Genomic DNA, 26,272 nt, shown 5'->3' with positions numbered 1-26,272 from the left:
AGTATAAGTGAGGCAGTAACGATGGAAAATAGAACATAACACATCACCATACATGTAATGTAATGGGACCCTACCCCATTTTATTCCATACTGCTCCAGTCCTGCTTGAAATTCGGGTGCACGAAGAGCAAAATCCAGGCTATAATTTCTAAAGGCAGACTGCTCATACCAAATCTTTTACCATGCCCGATGTTGACTATCTCATAAGGAAATATTTATTGATCGTACTGATATGCTAGTCTAAAGAGAAACCAAGATCACCTTCTGATGTACTTTACACATTAATGAATTTAGTGCCTTACACGTTAATGAATTTAGTATGTGTAATAATACAAGTTCATTAGTAAGTACAACTTTGCTTCACGAATCCGATTGCCATTGACACACAACTGTCATTATTCTCAGTATTGCTATCATAAATTGCCTTGGTTTAATAATGTTTCAGTTCTGTATGCTAAGAGTCTTGCACATTGCCATGGGCTGAACTGCAACTTCTTGAAATAGATAAACACTGGAACATAATTCTTAAAATATATAACACAAACACAGATATTTGTTTTGTAAATAAAGAGGAAAATTGACCAAGAATATATTTGGAGTATATATGTTTCTTAAAATTACAATTCTATTCTGTTCAGATGATAGATTGAATTCTCCAGTAGAAAGTTGCCACAGTAGGACTACTCTCTCAAAAAAAGATGGTTCATTGATAGACAAAGGTTCTCCACCACGGCAGTCTGATGTCCCAGGTACTTGTTTATTTATCAAAAAATTCTGAATTTTTAGTTTCTGGAAATAGTATTTCTTTTGTATTGCAAGTTATATTTCATCGTCAAATTTCTTAATCCAAAAAAGCAAGATAAAGATGTATTCCAAATCGACAACAACTCATTGTAGGCACTGTAGAATTGGGGGGTGGGGGGATTAAACAAAAAATGGGAGTGACAAAGCAGCATACACAAAGGTAGATGGTCAAAGAATTGTTGGGAGCAAAAAGCACAAATAGATTAAGTCAAATAGTGAGGGTTTGATTATAAATATCTATACCTGACATGAACGGGGTGTCAAAAGCCTGAAAATGGCATTGGTTTACTTACTGCCCCGTTTACATTGGCACCCCAGCTGCCATCTTAGTAAGGGTCTTGGGAACGGCCACCAGAGCGTTCGCCTATTTCAGGAGGCCACTTTAAATGTACAAATCAGGGTCCCTGTGCACGTTCCACCTATTTGTACTGGTGTTGAGCGGCATAGCCGGCGATCTTTAAAGGGAGGCCACTCAAAATACTGCCCAAAGAAATGTTTAACTTTTATTTTTGTGGGGCCAAAAGGAGCTGGATTGCTCCTCCAAGCCCCACAAAAAATATTCCAGCCTGTGCTTGGCTGCCCTTGGGACTCACTTTCCTTTCCACACCCGCCCCCGATTCCGACCGTCAGCCGGTTCTGCAGATCTATTTCCTACCTTCCTCCGTTGGGAGCTGCCTCGGAGGGCTGGTTTGGTACGTGAAGCTCACCGGCTGCATGCAAGTGAGGCCTGGGCTTCAAAATGGCTTTGGCTTCATAGCAGTTATAACCGGCAGGAGGTGGGCATGCTCTGCCCACTACTCGCCCATTCAGCATCTAAACTGAAAATCAGCCCCTGAGAAACTAGCATTTCATTAACAATTTCATGAAAGCTGCTTGGACCCTTAAAAATCCACTTTTGCCTTTCACTTACCACCTAGCAACATTGGAGACCTGTTTTATACAACCATGATTAACATCCAGCAAGCATAAGTGAGGCAGTAATGATGGAAAATGGAACGTAAGACATTACCACTTCATTTAAGTATATTGATCAATATTTGGGGATTCAACATAATGGGACCCTGCCCCAGTCCTGCTTGAAATTCAGGTGTACGAAGAGCAAAATCCAGACTATATTATCTAAAAGCGTGCAGACTGCTCATACCAAATCTTTTACCATTCCCAATGTTTATCTCATGAGGAAATATTTACTGATCATATTGATATGCCAGTCTAAAGAGAAACCAAGATCACCTTCTGACGTATTTTACACGTTAATGAATTTAGTATCTGTAATAATACAAGTTCATCAGTAAGTGCAACTTCGCTTCACTAATCCGAGTGTCATTGTCACACAACTGTGATCACACTGCATTATAATTGGTCTAATAATGTTTCAGTTCTGTATGCTAAGAGTCATGCACATTGCTCTGAGCTGAACTGCAACTTCTTGAAATAGATAAATACTGGAACATAATTCTTAAAATATATAACACAAACACATATTTGTTTTGTAAGTAAAGAGGAAAACTGACCAAGAATGTATTTGGAGTATATATGTTTCTTAAAACTACAATTCTATTCTGTTCAGATGATAGATTGAATTCTCCAGTCGGAAGTAGCCACAGTAGGACTACTCTCTCAAAAAAAGACACAAGTAAAAGTTCATTGATAGACAAAGGTTCTCCACCACGGCAGTCTGATTTCCCAGGTACTTGTTTATTTATCAAACCTGCTTTGAAAGCCAGTTTTCAACCAAGGAAAAACACTTTTATGGTGGGAACAATAAGACATAAGAATAAAGTTAGATTACATTTTAAACTAAAGAAAACAGGCAGATAACTTAGGATAAGTAAAATAGAGTTGGCGAGTTAGAAAAAAACATAAAATTAAGTAATGTACGAGAATCGGGATAAAAAGAAAATCAGTGGAAAAAGGGGTGAAAGGGTAAGTGCAGCCAAAATGCTTAATGTTTTTAGAATTAGGTAAAATTCTGTTGATGGTCCAAAAATCTGCACTTTGAGCAGCGCACTGCTGGCGTAATTCTTCCAGGATTGCAGAAGAGGGGGCAGGAATTCCTCAGGCTGCTTTCCACTGAGCAGCTGCTACCCCAGGAAGAACATAAGGAATAGGAGCAGGAATAGGTGAGCCTGTTTTTTTAAAATTCGTTCATGGGATGTGGGCTTCGCTGGCGAGGCCGGCATTTATTGCCCATCCCTAATTGCCTTTGAGAAGGTGGTGGTGAGCCGCCTTCTTGAACCGCTGCAGTCCATGTGGTGACGGTTCTCCCACAGTGCTGTTAGGAAGGGAGTTTCAGGATTTTGACCCAGTGACCATGAAAGAACGGCGATATATTTCCAAGTCGGGATGGTGTGTGACTTGGAGGGGAATGTGCAGGTGGTGTTGTTCCCATGTGCCTGCTGCTCTTGTCTTTCTAGGTGGTAGAGGTCACGGGTTTGGGAGGTGCTGTCGAAGAATCCTTGGCGTGTTGCTGCAGTGCATCCTGTGGATGGTACACACTGCAGCCACTGTGCGCCGGTGGTGAAGGGAGTGAATGTTTAGGGTGGTGGATGGGGTGCCAATCAAGCAGGCTACTTTATCTTGGATGGTGTCGAGCTTCTTGAGTGTTGTTGGAGCTGCACTCATCCAGGCAAGTGGAGAGTATTCCATCACACTCCTGACTTGTGCCTTGTAGATGGTGGAAAGGCTTTGGGGAGTCAGGAGGTGAGTCACTCGCCGCAGAATACCCAGCCTCTGACCTGCTCTCGTAGCCACTGTATTTATATGGCTGGTCCAGTTAAGTTTCTGGTCAATGGTGACCCCCAGGATGTTGATGGTGGGGGATTCGGCGATGGTAATGCCGTTGAATGTCAAGCGGAGATGGTTAGACTCTCTCTTATTGGAGATGGTCATAGCCTGGCACTTATCTGGCGCGAATGTTACTTGCCACTTATGATCCCAAGCCTGGATGTTGTCCAGGTCTTGCTGCATGCGGGCTCGGACTGCCTCATTATTTGAGGGGTTGGGAATGGAACTGAACACTGTGCAATCATCAGTGAACATCCCCATTTCTGATGTTATGATGGAGGGAAGGTCATTGATGAAGCAGCTGAAGATGGTTGGGCCTAGGACACTGCCCTGAGGAACTCCTGCAGCAATGTCCTGGGGCTGAGTTGATTGGCCTCCAACAATCACTGCCATCTTCCTTTGTGCTAGGTATGACTCCAGCCACTGGAGAGTTTTCCCCCTGATTCCCATTGACTTCAATTTTACTAGGGCTCCTTGGTGCCACACTCGGTCAAATGCTGCCTTGATGTCAAGGGCAGTCACTCTCACCTCACCTCTGCAATTCAGCTCTTTTGTCCATGTTTGGAACCAAGGCTGTAATGAGGTCTGGAGCCGAGTGGTCCTGGCAGAACCCAAACTGAGTATTGGTGAGTAAGTGCCGCTTGATAGCACTGTCAACGACACCTTCCATCACTTTGCTGATGATTGAGAGTAGACTGATGGGGCGGTAATTGGCCACATTGGATTTGTACTGCTTTTTGTGGACAGGACATACCTGGGCAATTTTCCACATTGTCGGGTAGATGCCAGTGTTGTCGCTGTACTGGAACAGCTTGGCTAGAGGCGCAGCTAGTTCTGGAGCACAAATCTTCAGCACTACAGCTGGGATGTTGGGGCCCGTAGCCTTTGCTGTATCCGGTGCACTCAGCCGTTTCTTGATATTGCTTGGAGTGAATCGAATTGGCTGAAGACTGGCTTCTGTGATGGTGGGGCTATCGGGAGGAGGCCGAGATGGATCATCCACTCGGCACTTATGGCTGAAGTTGGTTGCAAACGCCTCAGCCTTGTCTTTTGCATTCACGTTCTGCCATTCAATAAGATCATGGCTGATCTTCCAACACATTCCTGACCTATCCCCATATCCCTTGATTACCTCAGTGTCCAAATATCCATCGATCTCGGTCTTGAATATACTCACAACTCCGCAGCCCTCTGGGGTAGAGAATTCCAAAGATTCACAATCCTTTTTTTTATTTTACTCCTTTTTTAAACCCTTTTTTATTCTTTTTTGAAACATATATTCACATTTTTTTTAAGATATTGAATTTTTCCTCACCTTGGAAATCTGCAAGTTACACGAGGTTTGACTTTTTGTACTTCACAATTGAAGACCGTAGAAATGTTTTTTAAATGAACAAATTAACAATTCAGAGTACAACGTGTAAAATGAACCTGGCATTCCCACTGACCATGCGATCCCCAGCAGCAGGAAAACAGCAATGAGGTTCACCCTTCACTGGATTGTGATCATTCCTCGGTGTGGGTGCAGTCGCTTATTAACATCCCTCCGATAATCTCGTTGCGCCCACCCCCGGGATGGGGGAGGGGTGTGACCCCAGTTTGGGAATCTCTATATTAAAGGAAGGAACTTCATATAAATGTGTAAGTGTCCATATGCTAGTATCCCATCGCATAATTTCAAGGCTATAATTATTAACATGTATAAGAAAAAACAGATATTTGAGTTCTGTATAAAAACACAGGATTTAGATCTTAAAACTACAATTTCTTAAAAGTACAATTCTTTTGTATTCAGATCAAAGATCAAGTCAACAGAATTTGACTGCAGTATCAAAACAATCCAGACACATAAGTTCAGGAATGGACAGCAGTAATGCTGCATGTCAATCTGATATTGCAGGTACTGATTTTTTTTTTGTTAGAAAGCACTGAAATTTTAGTTCTTGCAGTGATTAATTCCCTACCATCACAAGTGATATTTCATCACTAAGTTTCAATAAGCATTGTGGTAATGTGTGATTTCAAAGAAAACCAATGATTTTGGAACCAGTTTTGACTCCTGTTTTACTGGTGAAATGTGAACTGAAGTACAGGTACTAAGGAGAGAACAAAATAAAATGCAAGCTTCCATGTCAATATTTGGGTAGATGCAGGACAGATTTTCCTACCCTCCCCCTGCCCTGATTCATCTGAAGTGTGCAGCTCCTCTCTAGCCCCAGGATCACTTGAATTTCCTTCCCAGGGCCATTTACATGACGCAGAGAAATGCCCGGCGCAAATCCACCCCTGGTAGGGCCTAGCACTGTTTGGGTGTGAGGGGGTGGAGGGCAGAAAAGCCGGGCCCAGCTGCAGGCCTTTGGTCTTGGTCATTTGGACCTTCAGGCTAATGATGGAGATTGGCAACCAGAAAGGCTCAATTGAACTTTAACATTTTGAGGGAATTAAAAAAAAGTCTTGAGCAAGTTCTCACCTGAAGACTTTTTGGTCAGACGCAGGACCCCCATGGACCCTTAAGTCAGTAGGCGTCCGGCAGCAGGCTATAGCACCATGTTCTTTGGGCACCCCTGTGCATGGCCGATATTTACATTATAGAATGAAGCAGGAAGCTGGGAACACCTTGTTAGCATGTTTCAGAATGGTCTACGCCCACTGCAAGTGCAGGTCAGGGTCGACACCCCCCTCCCCCAAAGGAAAGCCTTGGAAATCTTGGGACTGTACAGTACTGAGGGAATGCTGCACAATCGGAGGTGCCATCTTTCGGATGAGACATTAAACAGGTGGATGTAAAAGATCCCATGGCACTATTTTGAAGAAGAGCAGGGAAGTTTTCTGTGATGTCCTGGCCAATATTTATCCCTCAACCAACATCACTAAAGCAGATTGTCTGGTCATCATCACTTTGCTGTTTGTGGGACATTACAGTGCACAAATTGGCTGCTGCATTTCCTAAATTACAGCAGTGACTACACTTCAAAAGTACTTCATTGGCTGTAAAGCGCTTTGGTCCTGAGGTCATGAAAGGCGCTATATAAATGCAAGTCTTCCTTTCTTTAAGGTTAAAAAGGCAGAGAAACGGTGATTCAGGCCTCTGCCACTTTTCCTGACCTTTGTGCCAGAGGAACTGACTGTTCCCCAAAGGCAAAAATCAGGACAATTTAGAATTATTTTCCCTTCTTCCTAGAATTCATATGTGATGCATGCATAACTTAGAGAAATTAAGTAATCGCACAAAACATCGAAATAGACTTGTAGGTTTTTAATGATAAAGTTATAGGGTTGATTTTAACTGCAAGCAAGTTTTGGGCAGTTGTGGAGCAGGGCCAGTGCAAAACACACTTTCACACAAAACACACTGGGGTATTTTAATTCCCCGGTAAGTCGCAGGGAGGGGTTTTTAGGAGTCTCACTGGAGGGAAAGGGCAGGGGAGGCCATGATTTTCCTTGTGGTGCCTGGAGACGCACTCCTGTTTCTCCTGGCCTTGCAGAGGAAAAATTTCCACTTGCCCTGGAGGGCCTCTTAGTCCTCCAAACAATTCTGACTTGCCTTCACCTGGCAAGAAAGCCAAGTTGACTTGCTTGCTCAGGCCCAATTTAAAATCCATTTGGTGTCCCATTGATATAATGGGACCCCGATAGGCACAAATTTATGAAGATCCCACCTGCTTCCGGTGTGTGCCTTAGCCGCCAAACTGCACTGAACAGTTAAAATGGTGGCCAGGGGGTCAGGGTGGTAAAGCTGAAGGCTCCACTTTAAATTTCCTCCCATTTGTGCAACTGACTGTGCAGGACTGCTTTTTGAAGATTAGAATCATAGAAGGTTATGGCACAGAAGGAGGCCATTCGGCCCATCGTGTCCGTGCCGGCCAAAAAAAGGCTATCCAGCTTAATCCCAATTTCCAGCACTTTGTCCATAGCCCTGTAGGTTACAGCACTTCAAGTGCACATCCAAGTACTTTTTAAATGAGTTGAGGGTTTCTGCCTCTACCACCCTTTCTGGCAGTGAGTTCCAGACCCCCACCACCCTCTGGGTGAAAAAATTTCTCCTCAGCTCCCCTCTAATCCTTCTACCAATTACTTTAAATCTATGCCCCCGGTCACTGACCCTTCTGCTAAGGGAAATAGGTACTCCCTAGCCACTCTATCTAGTTCCGTCATAGTTTTATATACCTCAATTAAATCTTCCCTCAGCCTCCTTTGTTCCAAAGAAAACAACCCCAGCCAATCAAATCTTTTGTCGTAGCTAAAATTCTGCAGCCCTAGCAACATCCTCATAAATCTCCTTTGTACCCTCCCTAGTGCAATCACATCTTTCCTGTAATGTGGTGACCAGAACTGTACGCAGTACTCAAGTTGTGGCCTAACCAATGTTTTATTCAGTTCTCGCATAAGCTCCCTGCTCTTATATTCTATGCCTCGGCTAATAAAGGAAAGTATCCTGTATGCCTTTTTAACCACCTTATCTACCTGTCCTGCTACCTTCAGGGATCTGTGGACATGCACTCCAAGGTCCCTTTGTTCCTCTACACCTCTCAGTATCCTCCCATTTATTGTGTATTCCCTTTCCTCGTTTGCCCTCCCCAAACGCATTACCTCACACTTCTCCGGATTGAATTCCATTTGTTACTTTTCTGCCCACCTGACCAGTCTATTGATATCCTCCTGCAGTCTACAGCTTTCCTCCTCACTATCAACCACACAGCCAATTTTTGTATTATCTGGAAACTTCTTGATCAAGCCCCCACATTCAAGTCCAATTCATTAATATATGCCACAAAGAACAAGGGACCTATTACTGAGCCTTGCGGGACCTCACTGGAAACAGCCTTCCAGTTGCAAAAACACCAGTCAACCATTACCCTTTGCTTCCTGCCACTGGGCCAATTTGGGATCCAACTAGCCACTTTCTCTTGGACCCCATGGGCTTTTATTTTTATGACCAATCTGCCATGTGGGACTTTGTCAAAAGCCTTGCTAAAATCCATGTACACTACATCAAACGCATTACCCTCATCGACCTTCCTTGTTACCTGCTCAAAAAATTCAATCAAGTTAGTCAGACACGACTTTCTCTTAACAAATCCAAAGCCAGACAATTAGTCATTTTTAGGTAGATTGGAGGGTATTGGCACAAAGTACTGAATTTGCTGACTGCAGTCGAGGGACCCCCCCATATTATGGGCTTTGCCCAGTTGAAGTGAGCCCATCAAGAATCCTGGGGCCTCCTCTATGCAAGCAGACCTCTCCCAGTTGGGATGATGTCACGGTCATCTGCAGAATTTTTTTTTACATTTTCTGGTAATCATTGTCGCAAGTTGACCCCTGTGGTGCATTTTTCTAGCAAATCTGGCATTTGTGTGAAGGATTCTTTGTCCATATTCTGTTTAACCAAATGCATTCATCGAGTGGTACCCCTTTCTGTTAAGTTAACTGCAGGAGCCCACAGTGGTCCGTGGGTGTCATCTATTGCACCTTGCACTTTGAGGAATCCAGCAACATGTTAAAACTGGATGGCCCTATGACATTCCTGCCTTGCTGTCATGCCAAACTTGATAAATTCCCCAGCTCTTCTATAGTGTGTAAGTTGCCTGATAAATGCATGCCTGGATGGTCCCCTGGGTGGCACTGCACATATTCAAGTTGAAGACAGTCATCACTTTCATAACTACAGGCAGAGCTATCTGGCTAGATGATCTTAGCCATAGGTCTTCATGTAGTAGCTGGCACAGCTGCCCTATTGCATCTTTGGTGAAGTATACCCTTCTAACATCCTCACTAATGTTCTCATAGAATCTGTGTGTCCTGTAATTTCTTTGGGGGGAGGGGAGAGTAATATCTTGTAGAGCCTCATTCTCCTTTCCTCCATCTTGTACTGCTCCACATCCTCCATTAAAATTGCAAACAAAGGAATGCCCATAGGAAATTCCATCCCTGGTACTTAGAACCTCCTACTGTTGGTGGGGGCAAACATTTCCCAGTAGTCTTACAGTTCATCAGGCTACCAGATGCAAGCTTATTAAATCAGTTGCAGAGCAAAAATTAATGCTTTAAAAATTCTTTTGTAACTCCCAGCAATCTCTCTTGAAAGTTTGTTCAGGTTGCAGGCTCCAAAGTAAAGCATTTTCTCCAGTATCAGCTGACACTAGCAACAGGTACGCCTGATTTATTTTGTTCTAAGTACATTTGGTGCATTAGAACCGCAAGTCACGGGATTTGGGGACTCCAATACCATTCCTCTTCATTTTAATAAATACAAATGAACTCTCAGCAGCATCAGCGAGTATACATGTGGAAGGCCTCATATCACTTTGCAAACTATAGCGTTGCCATTATGTAGGGAGGATACCCTGTGGAAATGGGTCCTGCCCTGAATCCACAAACAAAAATGCCAGTACACTCATTTTAAGGTAGAAACTTGCCCTAGGTGACCATTTTTTAAAAGTGTCCACTATTGTAATCAATCACACTGGACAACATCGCCATTTAATTTTTTAAATCCCACTTCTTGGCTGTGGTGGATGTCAGGAATGCACTGGTATCCCTCGCACCCAGCATATCCATGGAGTTAATGACGAATATGTCAGGTAACATATTTCATTGTTAAAGTATGATTTGCATATTTCTGGAAAACCAGCGTAAATTGAGACAGAAATCCTGCCTTCACTGTTTAGGATCTTAGATGAAGATTAACAGCCACTTGGGCAAGGTATAACAGGGCGACTGATATCATAGAACTATGCTACAACAAGGATTCACTGCCTAAATAAGGAAAGGAGAGAGAATTGAGAGCAAAAAATGGGACAATCCTACAATTCTTTTGTGAACATGAGTGCACCTTCAGGTTCCACAAGGAAAATTCAGCACATAGCACTCATGCTGGTATTTTACTGAAATGAAATAACAAAGTCAGAGAAATTCCTCTAGTCGTTACATTTAGTGCACATGCAAAATTAATGACAACATGATTGAATTTGTGGCGTTTGCACCACTGAACTGTTAGTCCATTTCTAGAACTTGTCCTAAACTTCCTGCTTGCCTGAAGTCATTATCAAGAATCATAATAGAGACTCTCAGGTTCATTTTCATCTTCACCGCCTGAAATCAATAGAATGAAAATTGGTTGGGTTCTACAACAGGTGGGTGACCTGCTCTTCCAGATTACCACCCAGGCAATGAAGATGAAAATTTACCCCGCCCTTTCCCTCCAGTGAGACTCTCCTTTTAAAAAAAAACCCTCCCTGCGACTTACCAGGGAATTAAAATACCCCAGGCCTGAAATTGTGGTTTGCACTGGCCCTGCCCCCCGTCTGCCCAAAACTCACTTGCAGTTAAAATCGATCCCTATAACTTTATCATCTCCAAACACCTACAAGTCTATTTCTATGTTTTGTGTGATTATTTCATTTCTCTAAATTATGCATGTGTCACATGTAGGTTCTAAGAGGAAGGGAAAATAATTCTAAATTACCCTGACTTTTGCCTCTGGGGAACAGCCAAATCCCTTGGCGCAAAGGTCAGGAAAACAGTAGCGGAGAATCTCAAAAACTTACATAACTGTAACAGAGATACCACATTATCCATTGATACTCAACAGTCATGTTCAGTGTCAGTCTGATGATCAAGGTACTTATTTCTTAGAAAGCACTTAGTTTACAATTCCTGTAAAATTATTTCTCCAACAGTACAAGCCATAATTTATTGATACGCTCCTAATCACTATCACAATTCTGGTAAGCAAGGTACCAGCGCTGTCTATTAATTACTAGTCCAAAGCCAATTGAGATGCTGGGGCATAAGGCAAAATTCAGCACATAGCTCTCATGCTGGTATTTTACTGAAATGAAATAACAAAGGCAGAGGGATTCCTCTCGTCATTACATTTAGTGCACATGCAAAATTAATAGCAACATGACGAAATTTGTGGAGTTTGCACCACTGCACTGTTAGTCCATTTCTAGAACTTGTCCTAAACTTCGTGCTTGCCTAAGTCAGTATCAAGAATCATAATAGAGACTCTCAGGTTAATTTTCATCTTCACTGCCTGAAATCAATAGATTGAAAATTGGTTGGGTTCTACAACAGGTGGGTGATCTGCTCTGCCAGATTACCACCCAGGCAGTGAAGATGAATATTTACCCCTCTGATTCCAAAAATCTGCAGCCCGAACCAGGCTGGGTCCTGGTTACGCTGGTTGCTGGCCTTGCCCCAGAGTTTCCTCTTTGTCCTGTTGGAGACGGAGCCACGGCCCACCCCAAATATGTGGGCTGGGGGTGGGTATTCTGAAAGTTGGAGTTCTCGCACCCCAGGCTTTAGGTGTCACCTGACATATGGTCGGTGGAGGTGTGACTGGTCAGACCAGGCATACCTCACTGATATGGCAGGAAATGGTGACCACCTTGGAGGTCCAGACCGGGACGGAGGCCTGGAAGCCCTAAAGAAAAATCGATTTATTTTTTAAAAATATTGTTCAGTTATGGCTCTCTTGCCAAAGGACACAATGAAGTTGTTTATGGGGGATGTGCCCAGCACCTCTCCACCCGTGATGCATATTCTCTGCCAGACTTTCGATCCTGGATGTGCCCCTAATGATGCAGGAACCTCTCCCTCACCCCGGAAGTCCATCTGGATCAGTGGGCGTGCTCTAGGTGTAATTGCATTTTCATAGGCTCTGTGAGCAAGAACCATTTAACCATTTCAGGAGTAATAAAGAAGCTTGGCAAGACAACCTATTACATGTTGTCATAGGTTTGCACACGAACCTTAGCAACCTATACAGGCCAAAAGAATTCTTTCTTAACTGCTTCGAGGTTTGGGCCACAAATGGAACTGCATTTGCATGTTCCATCTATGACGCTCTGGCTGTACTCTTTGCTGCTAGATGGTTCTCTCCGCCAAAAAAAGCTACCCTTTACTATGGGATTTCCTGCAACAGGAGCTCCAAAACTTGATCATTAAATGTGGCCGTTCTGACTCAAGTAAAAATACAGCTTTCAGGGAAGCCAACTTCCTTTTAGGTGTTGCTGCCACCAGACATCCCACCCTTTGACCTTGGCGTCAAAGTATGCTAATAATCTGAACTCATTATCAACAAAATCAGCTTCTTTGAACATAATTGCGCCAGCGCATGATGCGCAGCAAGCCCTGGGCAACAATTTTAGGTCTAGGACCACAATTTCAGCCCTAAAATTGTTGCAGTGCTATTTCTTGAATTCCATAAGCATGGTTTGCCTCATTCACATATGTACCTGAATGTTCCTCATTACTGAATTCCTGCCGGAAGTGTGATGGGGTGGGACATTAATCCACCTATAAGAGTCGCCGTTAACTCGGTCTAATTTCCCAGGGTCAACACACTTTGCATAATTAAATTAGACAGGCTCCTATCGTTATTTTCACTTCCTATTGGGAGCTCACCACTTTGGAGCGAGGATCAGAAATAGCAGCTGCAGCAGCTTAAAGAATCCATCATCACCAAGCACAATTCTCTAGGGAGGAAGAGGAAAGACCACATAAAGAATGAATGCAGCATTCGCATCAGGTCACAGAGCCTCAAAATCCTCTGGTGCCTCTACTGAAGTTCTCCTTAGTGAGAGTCAAGGGAGGACGAAGGTTCAGCAGGGAGAAAACCAATCAAGAGCAAAGTGCAAGCACAATGGAAAAAGGTGGCCCATTGCAGTAAATTCTACTCTGTGCCACAAAGTTTAATGACTTTGTTAGGTCAACCAAGGTAAGAAGAGTGAAACCCACCTTCCAGAAGTACACTTTTTTGCTGTTTACAACTACCTTCCTTTCACTATGTTCCAGTGCTTGAAAAGATTTCCAATAATGTCCTGGGGGAGCCATTGCCTCCTTGGCACCTCTAATTCCAAATTAATTCCAAATGTACTTTTGCTCATTAACTTACACTGACAGCCCCACTTGCTATGTAGTTGCTTGTTTTATGTACTTCTCACTGCATTATGGTCTGCTTTCTGACACCTAAGTTAAAGTGAATGCCATGGCAATGAGAGAGAATTTACACTATCCTAAAGGAGAAAAGAGCCCATAATCACCGGGAAAGGTTGAGCACAGATGATGGCCTCCACAGCCTTCAGCATTCTTGGCATTGGCCAGAATGTGGAAAATCTGATGTCTGACAAATCATTAATCTTACTGTCACTTCCAGCAGGAAATAGCAAAGCACACTTTTGTAGGAATTTGTTCTTGCTCGATTTTACACCATTGACAGCCTCAGAATCACCAGAAAATGGGTGAAACGGAGGATGAAAATCTTATCCATGCTTCCAAGGACAGGACATATAACCCTGATTTGACCTGGATAGACTATGCAACACAATGGACTGTTTTCTCTCGCCTATTTTCTTGCAAAGGCCATTCATAGACATTTGCCATGTCTGTTGCTGCCAACTGTCATGTTATTCAATGAGCACCATCATGGCAGGGATGGAGTCTACACAGTTGTTTTTTGCTTTGAAGGACTTGGTTATTTTGTTTACATTTTCCATCACCAATGCCTGTGACTTAATTAGGCATTTCCTATATACTAATCAGTACCCTGTGACGTTGCACATGGTAAGTCAGAGAATTTAGTTAATCTCATCCATTTCTAATGTCTGCTGTTGTTTCTCTCCTCTTCTGCTTCTTTCTCTCTCTTTATCTTCTCTGCTGCACTTCTCCTCTTAAATCTTCTTTTTGTGTATCTCTCTGTCCACATCTCTGTCTCTCTTTTTTCTTTCCTTTCGGGTGGGTGGTATGGCATAGTGTGGCGGAGAAAATGGCCACCAACGGCTGCAGGCTGCATTTGGGTGGGAGTTACAGGAAAAATGTGGCTCTCAGCGGCTCCCTTTCCATTCCCTATCCCTTTTTCCCATTGCATCTCCTACCTCATCCCATAATCTCTTTCCATTCCTACCATCCCCTCACTCCTATCACTACCCCGACCTCTTTCCCTTTGATCTACCCACTGAATCCCTGTATGTTCCTCTCCCCCTTGCTCCGCTGTTGCTCACCTAACCCTTAACCCTCCATTCATTCCCTTCCTCCCCCACAAGGATCGGTGCCAAGAGGTCAGAGACCTCCTCACCCTCTATCAGTTTTCTTCCTCCCCTCGCTCTCGTCCCTCATTCCCTAATTTTCCCTCAAAGCGGCTGTTTACCATCAAAATTCTACGTTTTTTAAAATCAAATTAGAGTCAGGATATAATCTTTGGAATTCTCTACCGCATAGGACTGTGGATGCTGAGTTGTTGAATTTGTTCAAAGCTGAGATAGATAGATTCTGGACTCTAGGGGAATCAAGGGATATGGGGATCGGGCGGGAAAGTGAAGTTGAGGTTGAAGATCAGCCATGATCTTATTGAATGGCGGAGCAAGCTCCAGGGGCCGGATGTCCTACTCCTGCTCCTATTTCTTATGTTCTTATATTCTAAACTATCTACCTTTCTTTATATTTGTCTTTTCTATCTCTTTACCTTTCATTCTTTCTCTTCCCCTCTGATGATAGATGTTAGAAATTCAAATTGCTGTCTCACAGGTGTACACAACCTTTTCAATTAAGAAAACATAATTGGAGATAATTAGGTGGTTTCAAAATTCAGCTGGTGTTATTTTTGAATGTTTGAAGGGATGCCTCCTGGTCACTGCTAAGTAGACTGCCCCAACTCTCACTTGTTCCCCACAGTATCTTCCAACTTATGAGCTTTGCCATGGGAGATCTAACAATGTAAGAAAAATACCTTGTTGCTTAATACCAATCTAACTCATGTTTACTCACATCGACTTTTTCACTAAACTTTACCCAGAGTCCAAAGAGACATATTTATGTTCTAAATAAAGAGATAAGTAAACCATGAATGTAAGAAAGAACTTGCATTTAAAGAACAGTTTATTATGTCCTCTCGACATCCCAAATGCTTTGCATCCAATAAATTACTTTTGAAGTGAAGTTACTGTTATACAGGTAAACACAGCAGCCAATTTGCACACAGCGAAGTCCTGCAAACAGCAAATGAGATGAATGACTAGTTAATTTTCTTTTTTGGTGGAGGGAAGAATGTTGGCCAAGAAAACTTGCTGCTGTTCTTCATAATGTTGCATAGGATCTTTTATGTCCATCTGAAGAGGCAGATGGAGGCCTTGATTTAATGGCCATAACTGAGGCAGAAGCTCTGTTTATGTGCGTGAACAGGGTTTCCGGCGAAATTACGGTGGCGGAGCAGGAGCAGCTCCAAGGAAATTCCTGACTAATGTCTCATGCAAAACACAACACCTTCAGCAATGCAGCAATTCCTTCAGTACTGCACTGGAGTGTCAGCCTAGGATATGTTTTGCAGTGGGACTGAGAACTCGTAACCTAAGCTGAGTTGACACTAGCAGATAAAATGTTTCCTAAAATTGTGATTCCTTTGTATGCAGCTTTTGAATTGAACTGTCCGGAAAGTTGTGCAGCTGGTACATCTGAAGACTCCCAGTCTAGTACTAGTACATCAGAATCATGTGATCAAATGTTAGTGGATAAATGCAATGCTGAATGTCAGTCTAATTATCCAGGTACTCATTTATAGTTCTTTTCAAGATTACTTCTCAGCCATCATAAGTCATATTTCATCCCCAAGTTTCCAATGAGCATCACAATCCTGTTGGGTAATTGGGTAAAACTAATACGTATCCCGCAATAATGGAATTCCATTGCATTTATGAATGATTGTCTACTCCACTGAGAAAGGAATGATCTTACAGCTGACTTATTAGATATAACCTCATTCCTTTCAGTGTGCGGCCAGTCATTGGGTGTTCCTTTGCCATGCTGTCATCAGGGTTGCTTTACCATGCTGTCATCAGGTCGTTCTTTGCAGAGCTGTCATTAGGTTGTGGTAAGGAGGGTTTATTGGCTCAACTAAGCCTGATGTAGGCACATGACTACTCTTTTGTTTTTGTACTAATGAAAATGATACATATGCTCTCCAGCTCCCACCACAAATAAAGCCCCAAGATCTGCATTAAACAACCAGTTAATTGTTTCCTCACTTTTGAAAGGTTATGTGTACCCATGATCGAAAATCTTCCAACCTTTGGAGGTTTTAGTGTCTTTTACTGATTTCTAGTGCATTTCGAGTTGTTATTCTGTGTTTTAATCATGTTGCTTGTCCAGCTGTAGCTCCTTGCATGCAGCTCAGTAGGGACCTATTCAATTTTTGAATAACTTCAAGCAGGCTAATAATCTTTAACCGTCAGACAAATTTTGCCCTTTTTAGGACATAAATACTCTACTTAAAGTCTTTGTTAAAATTGCTTAGCTCTCAGACTCCTAGCAAGCTCCAGTTAAGTGGTTAGATGATCAAATTAAATAATAAAGAAGGAATAAAGCAAATATTATATTGGACAGCGACTTGAGAGCACTACATAATTAAGAGAACGCAGTACATTGAAATTGATGTCTACTCAGATAGATATATTCCACTCACAATGGTCACAGATGTAAGTACAGATGAGGGTCATCATTCAACCTATCCAACTCATCCTTCCATAGCAACCTACAATTCTCCCACTACAGCTTTCAGTGCCTCTTTTAATGACTCCATTGATGTTGCATCCACTACCCTACCTGGAAGTTCCTTTCAGCTATTAGTCACTCTTAGTGTGAAGAGGTACTTCCTAACATCAGTCCTGAACTTTCCTTCTACCAATTTGTACCTGTGTCCCTTTGTCCTGCAGTCATGGTTTAATTCAAAATAGTGCTCAGAATGAACCTTTTCTATTACTTTTAATATCTTCTATACCTCTATATGGTCCCCTCTCGTGTGTTTCCTTTCAAGTTTTTCTAACCTTTCCTCGTAACAGTTATCTAACGCTAGGGAATGGCCTAATTGTCCTTCTCTGTACCATTTCCATAGTATGGATATTTCCTTTGTACTTCATACCTATGATTCCAGGATACTAAAATGAGAAAAAATGACAATGGCCTTGAATTAACTTTGTTTTTCTGATGTTCAAACACTGTTATCTGGGCGGGCGAGGGCCAGGAATTGGGGTGGGATTTGGTTATGCCAATTCTCCACCCTTTCTATCACCCATCAGAATTTCTGGAAAATAGTGGGGCGGATGCCAAATGTGTTTGCATGGGCGGGCATATTAAAACACCATGCAAATGAAGATATAACATCACATAATGTAATGTTTTCTACTTGCATCTCTGGCATCTAGTGTTGCTAAGGGCATCCAGGGGATTTAAAATTTAAAAGTCTGAGGTTTCCCAACTACAATCCATCACAGAGTGACCAATTGCTGTATGGAAACCAGCCAATTAAAAATAAAAATATTTGAAGATCTTTAGGCAGTTGAGGGCCCCACTTACACTGTGGCAAGGCAACTAGTTTCCCAGCACTCGCCTGAGGAGGGCACCCCAATGGCACAGGTATCCACCAGAAATATTTAAATGCAGGGGGGATGCTGAGAACTGGGATCTGGTCATGGTTACAATTATTGAGTGAGTGAAAGGCTCACTCCACTACACTTATAGCAGCAGAGCGAGACGAGCAGAAATGTGTGGACTATTTCTTCTGCTTCCGCTGTAAAAGTGCATCAGTCCATTCTCTATTGCAGATGGCCATATGAATTGTTCAAATTGTCTTTCCCAAACACATGATCCTGTAAATTTCTCTATTTGAAACAATGCAAAGACTCTAGAAATAAAAAAAAGTGGTGGAATATCAGCTTGTGGAGTGAGACATCTGAAGAAATATAATTAGACTTCAGACACCAGGGGCAGGTTGTTAGCTTGATTCCACATATACTGCCTCTATATTCTGTATTGGTCTGCTAAATGTCACTAGTAATTTGCATCATGGCTATTAAATGATGTGTCTGAAGACAGATATAAGGTTAAAGAAACTTTTCCTTATAGTTGACAGCAGGGCTTGTTGGAGAGTAGACCTCATGCAAATTAAAGCCTTTTGAAGTGATGCCTCTATGTTGCTTAGTCACCACGGGATTCTAATGTAGCCATCATGTTGATTATCATTCTCTCTATGCAGCCATTCATTAATCCAGTACGTTATGTATCTTAGAATGAGATAGTTCCATCCTCCGGTGCATCGTATTCTGCAGATTGACCACTACATTGCAGATATCTTTTTGATGCTCCAACACTCTCACTTTGATGTCTAGCCAACTGACTTCTCTACGTATGCATCCTGTTTGTGCCTCAGATCTAGGATGCCTGAAATCTCCTTCTGTACTCTCCAGTACACCCTCAACCAGTATAGATGCTGCATCCACCATGCTTAGTGAATCATCATGTGTTGATGATGCACTAACTTGTATAGGGGCAAGTGGCTTTGTATTTTTAGTGATACCTGCTGTTGTGGTGGTATTGTGCAAGGATTTTGTGTCATTGTCCAGATGTCCATGTTCACTTGTGAAGATTGAAAGGATACATATTAATAGATGCAATTGATTTAATCACTGGAAGGGATTCTTGGTCTCCAGAATGTGAAAATCTAACTCATTCTGGTGCAGCAAGACTTCAAGACAGGTGCAGTAAAATACATCTCACCTCTCTGGTCAGAGAAAGAACTATGAATGAGCAGGGAGCATTTGCAAGATCATCTCCTTATAATTCTAAATCTCAGAAGCGTCCTCCAACACCAGCCACAATTGACCTTGATTTCAAGTTTGGCTGCTGGCCGCCTTCTGCTGACTTTGGCATTGACAGAGTGACAACGGTGTCCATACCTTCAAGCAGAACCCAGGCAGTCACTATCACCTCACCTTGATACCTACTGTCTCAGCTCCAGAAACTGATGCAATCCAGTTCATTTCTGCCACTGAGCAATGGTGGGAGGTGTCAGGGCTCATGTAAGAAACACAAGATGAAGGTATTGACCAATTGAAGAGACTGATAAGAATTCATTCTATTCAATATGAACAACAATTAAGATCTTATCACCAATGAGACAGGATTTGTCTAGACAGCAGCAGCCACAGTTACAATCCAAGCAGATCCAGCATTCAGGACTTTGATCCTGTTACAAGCATTGGTAGAAATGAATCAATGCAGAGGCAGCTTTGGTTTCACCCAATGCGGGAGATTCCAGCACCAAGGCTGAGTTGCCTGAAGAAACTGCACTGTTCACTGAGGGTTCAGCTGATTTTGCTTCATCATCTCCAAAGAGTTGATGGGGAATGATGAAGAAGATGAGGAGGAAAATAAAAGATTCTCCTTCTTTGGGGGACCATCAGGCCTCCACAGGAAGACAGGCAAGGGTATAATCTTAGATTAGTCAACATATCCACCAGCCAAAGCTTAGCAGTGTTTTGCCACCACTCCTATGAAACCCCAACTAAAATTGTCCAGGTGCATTCAAATTAGACATTTAAGTTAGACTCTATTTCCAAGGAATCTGCAATGTTTCCCTTAAGCACCATATAACTCTTTAGAGGTTTGACTTAGAATGGATGGCTTCATACTGGGCAAATTTATAGAAACAGAAATTGTTCTTTTGACTATACAGGTCCAGCCTGGAGCAGGATCTAGGTATAGGCTAATAAGGGCAACACTGGCTAGGATACAAAATTAATGCATTATTACACAATGAACATTTGGGACCTGCTACACAGGATGACAGCCCAGATCATTGTTCTGTGCAAGTTTGCACAGCTCCAAACTTTAGGATTTTAAAGAACAATTCCCTAATGTTAGATAACTACGTACAAGAACAATTTAAAAGCATTTACTATTTTGGGTAAAAATCTATTTATGATAGCAGGTTAATGATGCTAAAAATCTTTAAGTACCACCAGCAGAATCTGAGGGCAATCCATGGAATGACAGCATAGGAGAAGCCCAAGTACTTCCACTGCCCAAAACTTGCAAACAAGTGCAAAAACTCTTTTGTTCTACATTAGGATTTAGAACAAAATCATATATCCCGTCCCTCATCTCCAACAACAAGTCCAAGGAGCACTAAAATTGAGGCCATCCTGCTGCATCCCCTCTTTTCCCCTTGCCCATCAAGCCTAACCTTCCACTGATCCCCCTGCCCTAGCTTTGATCCCACATCCTTCTCTAGTTCCTCTCCTATCTTCTCTCATACCATTTCTGAGCTCATCATCTCCTTGAGGCCCACCTCCTGCTCCCTTGACCCCACTGCCAAGAAACTGCTGACCACCCAACTTCACTTCCTGGCACTTATGTTAGCTGACATTGTAAATGGTTCCCTTTCCTCAGGTACTGCCCCCCCTTACTTTCAAAATAGCCATCATTATCTCCTCCTTAAGAAACCTGCCCTTGACCCCTCGGTCCTTGCAAACTACCACCCCATCTCCAATCTACCTTTCCTCTGCAAAGTTCTTGAACATGTTGTTGCTTCCCAAATTTGTGCCCATCTTTCCTGCTACTCTATGTTTGAATCTCTCCAATCAGGTTTCCACCTCAGCCACAGCTCTAAAACAGTTCTAAGCAAAGTCTCACATGATGTCTTTTGTAACTGTGACCATGGCACATTTTCCCTTCTCATCCTCCTCCATCTCTCTGCAGCCTTTGACAGTCAACTCCATCATCCTCCACCAACACCTCTCCTCCATTGTCCTGCTATGTGGGACCGTCCTCATTTGGTTCTACGCTTACCTATCAAATTATAGCCAGAGCATCTCCAGCAATGGCTTCTCTTCCTGCCCTGCACTGTTACCTCTGGAGTCTCCCAAGGATCTATCCTTGGTCCCCTCCTTTTCCTCAACTACATACTGCCCCTTAGTGACATCACCTGAAGACATGGGGTCAGCTTCCACATGTTTGCTGATGACACCCAATTTATCTTTGCCACCTCTCTCATAAGAACATAAGTAATAGGAGCAGGAGAAGGCCATATGGCTCCTCGAGCCTGCTCCGCAATTCAATAAGATCATGGCTGATCTTCGACCTCAACTCCACTTTCCCGCCCGATCCCCATATCTCTTGATTCCCTTAGAGTCCAAAAATCTACCGATCTCAGCCTTGAATATACTCAACAACTAAGCATTCACAGCCCTCTGGGGTAGCGAATTCCAAAGATTCACAACTCTCTGAGTGAAGAAATTCTTCCCCATCTCAGTTCTAAAGGGCCGACCCCTTATCCTGAGACTATGCCCCCTAATTCTAGTCTCTCCAGCCAGGGGAAACAGTCTCTCAGCATCTATCCTGTCAAGCCCTCTCAGAATCTTATGTTTCAATGAGATTACCTCTCATTCTTTCAAACTCTAGAGTATAGGCCCATTCCACTCAATCTCTCCTCATAAGACAACCCTCTCATCCCAGCAATCAATCTAGTGAACCTTTGTTGCACCGCCCCTAAGGCAAGTAGATCCTTCCTTAGGTAAGGAGACCAAAACTGTACACAGTACTTCAGGTGTGGTCTCACCAAAACCCTGTACAATTGCAGCAAGATTTCCTTACCCTTTTACTCCCAATACCCCTGCAATAAAGGCTAACATACCATTTGCCTTCCTAATTGCTTGCTGTACCTGCATGTTAACTTTCTGTGTTTCGTGTACCCAGGACACCCAACTGAGCACCAATATTTAATAGTTTCTCACCATTTAAAAAATATTCTGTTTTTCTATTCTTCCTGCCAAAGTGAATAACCTCACATTTCCCCACATTATACTCCAACTGCTACCACCTCGCCCATTCACTTAACCTGTCTATATCCCTTTACAGACTCTTTATGTCCTCCTCATAGCTTACTTTCCCACCTAGTTTTGTATCATCAGCAAACTTGGATGCATTACACTCAGTCCCTTCATCTAAGTCATTAATATAGATTGTAAATAGCTGAGGCCCAAGTAATGATACTTGCAGCACCCTACTAGTTACAGCCTGCCAACCTGAAAATGACCCGCTTATTTCTACTCTCTTTCCTGTCTGTTAACCAATCCTCTGTCCTTGCTAATATATTACCCCCAACCCCATGAGCCCTTATCTCGTGTAACAACCTTTTGTGTGGCACTTTATCAAATGCCTTTTGAAAATCCAAATATATTACATCTACTGGTTCCCCTTTATCTACCCTGCTAGTTGCATCCTCAAAAATCTCCAGCAGATTTCAAACACAATTTCCCTTTCATAAAACCATGTTGACTCTGCCTAATCATATTAAGATTTTCTAAGTGCCTCGTTACTACGTCCTTAATAATGGATTCCAGCATTTTCCTGACTGTCAGGCTAACTGGCCTGTAGTTCCCTGCTTTCTCTCTCCCACCTTTCTTGAATAGCGGTGTTACATTTGCTATCTTCCAATCTACTGGGACAATTCTAGAATCTCGGAAATTTTGGAAGATCACAACCAATGCATCCACTATCTCTGCAGCCACCTCTTTTAGAACCCTAGGATGTAAGCCATCAGGTCCAGGGGATTTGTCAGCTTTTAGTCCCATTAATTTCTCCAGTACTACTTCTTTACTAATATTAATTACTTTAAGTACCTCACTCTTGTTAGACCCTTGGTTCCCCACTATTTCTGGTATGTTTTTTGAGTCCTTTACTGTGAAGATAGACACACAATATTTGTTTAACATCTCTGCCATTTCCTTATTCCCCATTATAATTTCTCCTGTCTCAGCCTCTATGTGACCCACGTTTATTTTCGCTACTCTCCTCCTTTTTACATACTTTGTTGAAGCTCTTACAATCCGTTTTTATATTTCCTGCTAGTATATTCTCATATTCTGTTTTCTCCCTCTTTATCAATTTTTTTGACCCCTCCACTGCTAACAGTCTGACATCCGGACTTGGATGAGTAGCAGTTTCGCCCAGTTAAACTTTGGGAAGACTGAAGCCGTTATCTTCAGCCCCAAATTCAATATGCTTGCCACTGATTCCATCTCCCTCCCTGGCCACTGTCTCAGGTTGAACCAGACTATTCACAACCTCATCACCAAGACTGTCTATTTCCACTTTTGTGACATTGCCCGCCTCTGCCCCAACCATAGTCCATCTACTGCTGAAACACTCATCCATGTCAGACTCAGACTCAAGTTTTCCAATGCTCACCTGGCCAACCTTCCTTCCTGCATGATTTATAAACTTAACTAATCCAAAACTCTGCTGCCCATATCCTATCCCACTGCAAGTCCCATCAACCCTGTCCCTGCTGATCTACATTGGCTTCTGGTCCTCCAACACCCTCAATTTAAAATTCTCATCCTCGTGTATAAATCTCTATATAGTCTCAACCACCAACCCCCCCACCTTTGTAACCTCCCAGAACTCTCCATTCCTCCTACATACATACCTCCCTTTGCCCTGTCATTGCCAGCTGTGTCTTCAGCATTCTAGGCCCCAACCTTTGGAATTCCCTCCCTACCCTTTCTGCCTCTCCACCTTTCCTCCTTTAAACTCACCTCTTTGACCAAGCTTTTGGTTAACCTCCTAATATCTCTTTCTTTGGCTCAGCATTCATTTTGACTGATTACGCCTACGTGAAGTGCGTTGGGGCGTTTTTCTACATTAAAGGCGCCATATAAATGCAAATTGTTGTTAATTTGTCCAAAAAACTACATAGGTAGACCAGCAAGTGTCCACAAAGAAGAAACTTGTTGTCCATGTCTCCTTCTCTGCCATTTCATAACTCACTGCCTGACCTACCTACGAACTGAGTGTATTCCAGTAGGGGTGACACGCATTGACTGTTCTGGAACAAATAACTGTAGATCTCATTGGTTACTTGGCTAGTAGAAATTATGAGGGAAGATAGCTTTCTCAGGACAGTCCCAAGTATGTAAATACACAAGGCCTACTGCATGATGAAGTGCAGAAAATGTTGTTCCCTAAGGTTGTTGAAGAGGCCAGGAAAATTCAGTGTTTTACTCCAGTTACTTTCTTGTCCCAAAGGTTCTGGAAGGATTTTGATGCATCCTTGACCTCAGGTCATTTGAATGACTGCATTCTGAAGAGGAAGCTCAAGATTATTACCATGCGACACATCATCCGAACAATATGACAGAAATACTTCAAGATTCAGATGGTGCCCAGGTTATGGGTGCTGAACATCATGGACATGACGGCTTCAAGCATGCTTATTTAAAGGGCTGCTGTAAATTAATCTTCTTGCTCATTGTTTCCCTACTTTGTCATGTGGCCCAATAATTTATTATAGATGAAAAAGCATTCAGCATCTTCAAATGGAAGCCCAGTTTATTGACTGGGTACACAATTGCAGTTTCCTTCTCCAGCAATAACCCTAATGATAGATCTGTTCTTAACAGAATGGTTCTGGTCACTGAAAGTTTTTTATTCTTCCCTGCAATTTATGGTGCATAAACTGTCGATACCTCTTGTCTCTGAATCGTCTCAGTGAAGGAGTGCACATTGGTACAGTGAATGTATGGACCAACAATATGACAGCAGTCCTAATCATAAATAAACACGATAGAGCTCAGACCTTGTGTCTTAACATCCTACAGATATGGTACTGCTGCAGACTAAATGAAGAGGAACAATACTCTTCAGGAATGCTGAATAAGAACATAAGAGAATCCAGATTATTCTATCTTGAACTTCTCTTCCCCCACTTTAGGGAACACAAATTTCCTCCCTGAGCTCTTAGAAAAAAAGTCAATAGCAGTATTGTCAAATATTTCTATAATGCTCAAAAAATCGACCCAGCTGCTTTTTAAAGATATCAAATGACTGAACCAACTACTTCTCTGGGAGTCTGTTCCACATATCCATTATCCTGTGGTAAAAACGTTTTTTTTCTAATCTCTAAATTTGCTTGAGGCTTGTCAATTTTGTACTTGTATCTTCAAGTTGTATGTTCATTGTCCAAGATAAATAGTTTGTTTACTACCACCTCATCTATCTCTCATTATTTTTAACACATTTATCAAATCTTCCCTCAGTCTTTTCTTCATTAGTTAGTCCCAAAGGCATATAATCATCCGAGTTATGAGGCATGGGTGTTATTCAATGCTACACTTGCAACCTCCATTCAAAAGCTATGAAAACTATCTTTAATAGATGGGACTATCCATAGATAAATCTCTGGTGATGTTTAAGAACAAGTGGCATGCCAGTTTTCTGCTCCCACTTCTGGGATGTCAGAGCAGCCTCTCAATCCTGTGTGACAAGTTTGATTCCTATACACCTCCCACTGGTTTTCCTTCATTCCACAGATCAACCATAAGATTCAGGTGGAGATGGAACTCACTCTGGTGATCCTGTAATGGGCAGGAGTGTCAGACTCAATTTACATTGAGGGCCTGATCCGACATTCTGGCACTTAGCGTGGGCCACATTCAGCAAAAGTTATTTGCACACACGGGGTAGAAATTGAAAAGCGTTTTGCCTGTTGTTTGGGCGTAAAACAGATTCAACATATATCAGTATCTGGGTGCAAGGTCTTGCACCTAATCTGCGCATATTGGTCCTCACTGTTTTTAGGCACCCCTGGCGGCCACCTGAAATCAGCGTTGGATCAATTTAACTCTGGAAAGACGGTTCCTGCACCTGTTTTAGGATCCTTATGCAAAATACAGGAAAAACTAAGTGAAACATGTGCTGTGCGAACTCTAGTTCCATAGCAACTTAAGCAGTGGTCTTAAGAGTGACCACTGGAGGCTGCTAAAGAAATGGTACGGAAAGGTTTTTTAAATTTCCTTTCTGTGGAGCGTGGAGGAGCAGGAGTGCCCCTCCCAATTGCACAGCACTA

General features: G+C 42.5%; 1 protein-coding gene across 5 annotated transcripts in view; it reads left to right on the top strand.

Annotated features, from left to right (window-relative positions):
• Positions 1–25,413, top strand: part of LOC137324995 (uncharacterized) — a 97,390-nt gene extending 71,977 nt beyond the window's left edge. For 3 of the 5 annotated variants that reach the window (XM_067989693.1, XM_067989691.1, XM_067989690.1), the window contains 5 exons: positions 639–749; positions 2,375–2,494; positions 5,387–5,491; positions 16,002–16,136; positions 24,454–25,413. In XM_067989693.1, coding sequence (XP_067845794.1) covers positions 639–749; positions 2,375–2,494; positions 5,387–5,491; positions 16,002–16,136; positions 24,454–24,482 — 500 coding nt within the window. In that variant the 3' untranslated portion in view covers positions 24,483–25,413. The remainder of the gene's footprint in view (positions 1–638; positions 750–2,374; positions 2,495–5,386; positions 5,492–16,001; positions 16,137–24,453) is intronic. The other 2 variants (XM_067989692.1, XM_067989695.1) reach the window with 2 other exon arrangements.
• The last annotated feature ends 859 nt before the right edge of the window (positions 25,414–26,272 follow it).

This window comes from Heptranchias perlo, chromosome 9, assembly GCF_035084215.1.
Source record: "Heptranchias perlo isolate sHepPer1 chromosome 9, sHepPer1.hap1, whole genome shotgun sequence".
NCBI lineage: Eukaryota > Metazoa > Chordata > Chondrichthyes > Hexanchiformes > Hexanchidae > Heptranchias > Heptranchias perlo.
This window is presented reverse-complemented; position numbering and strand designations above follow the sequence as displayed.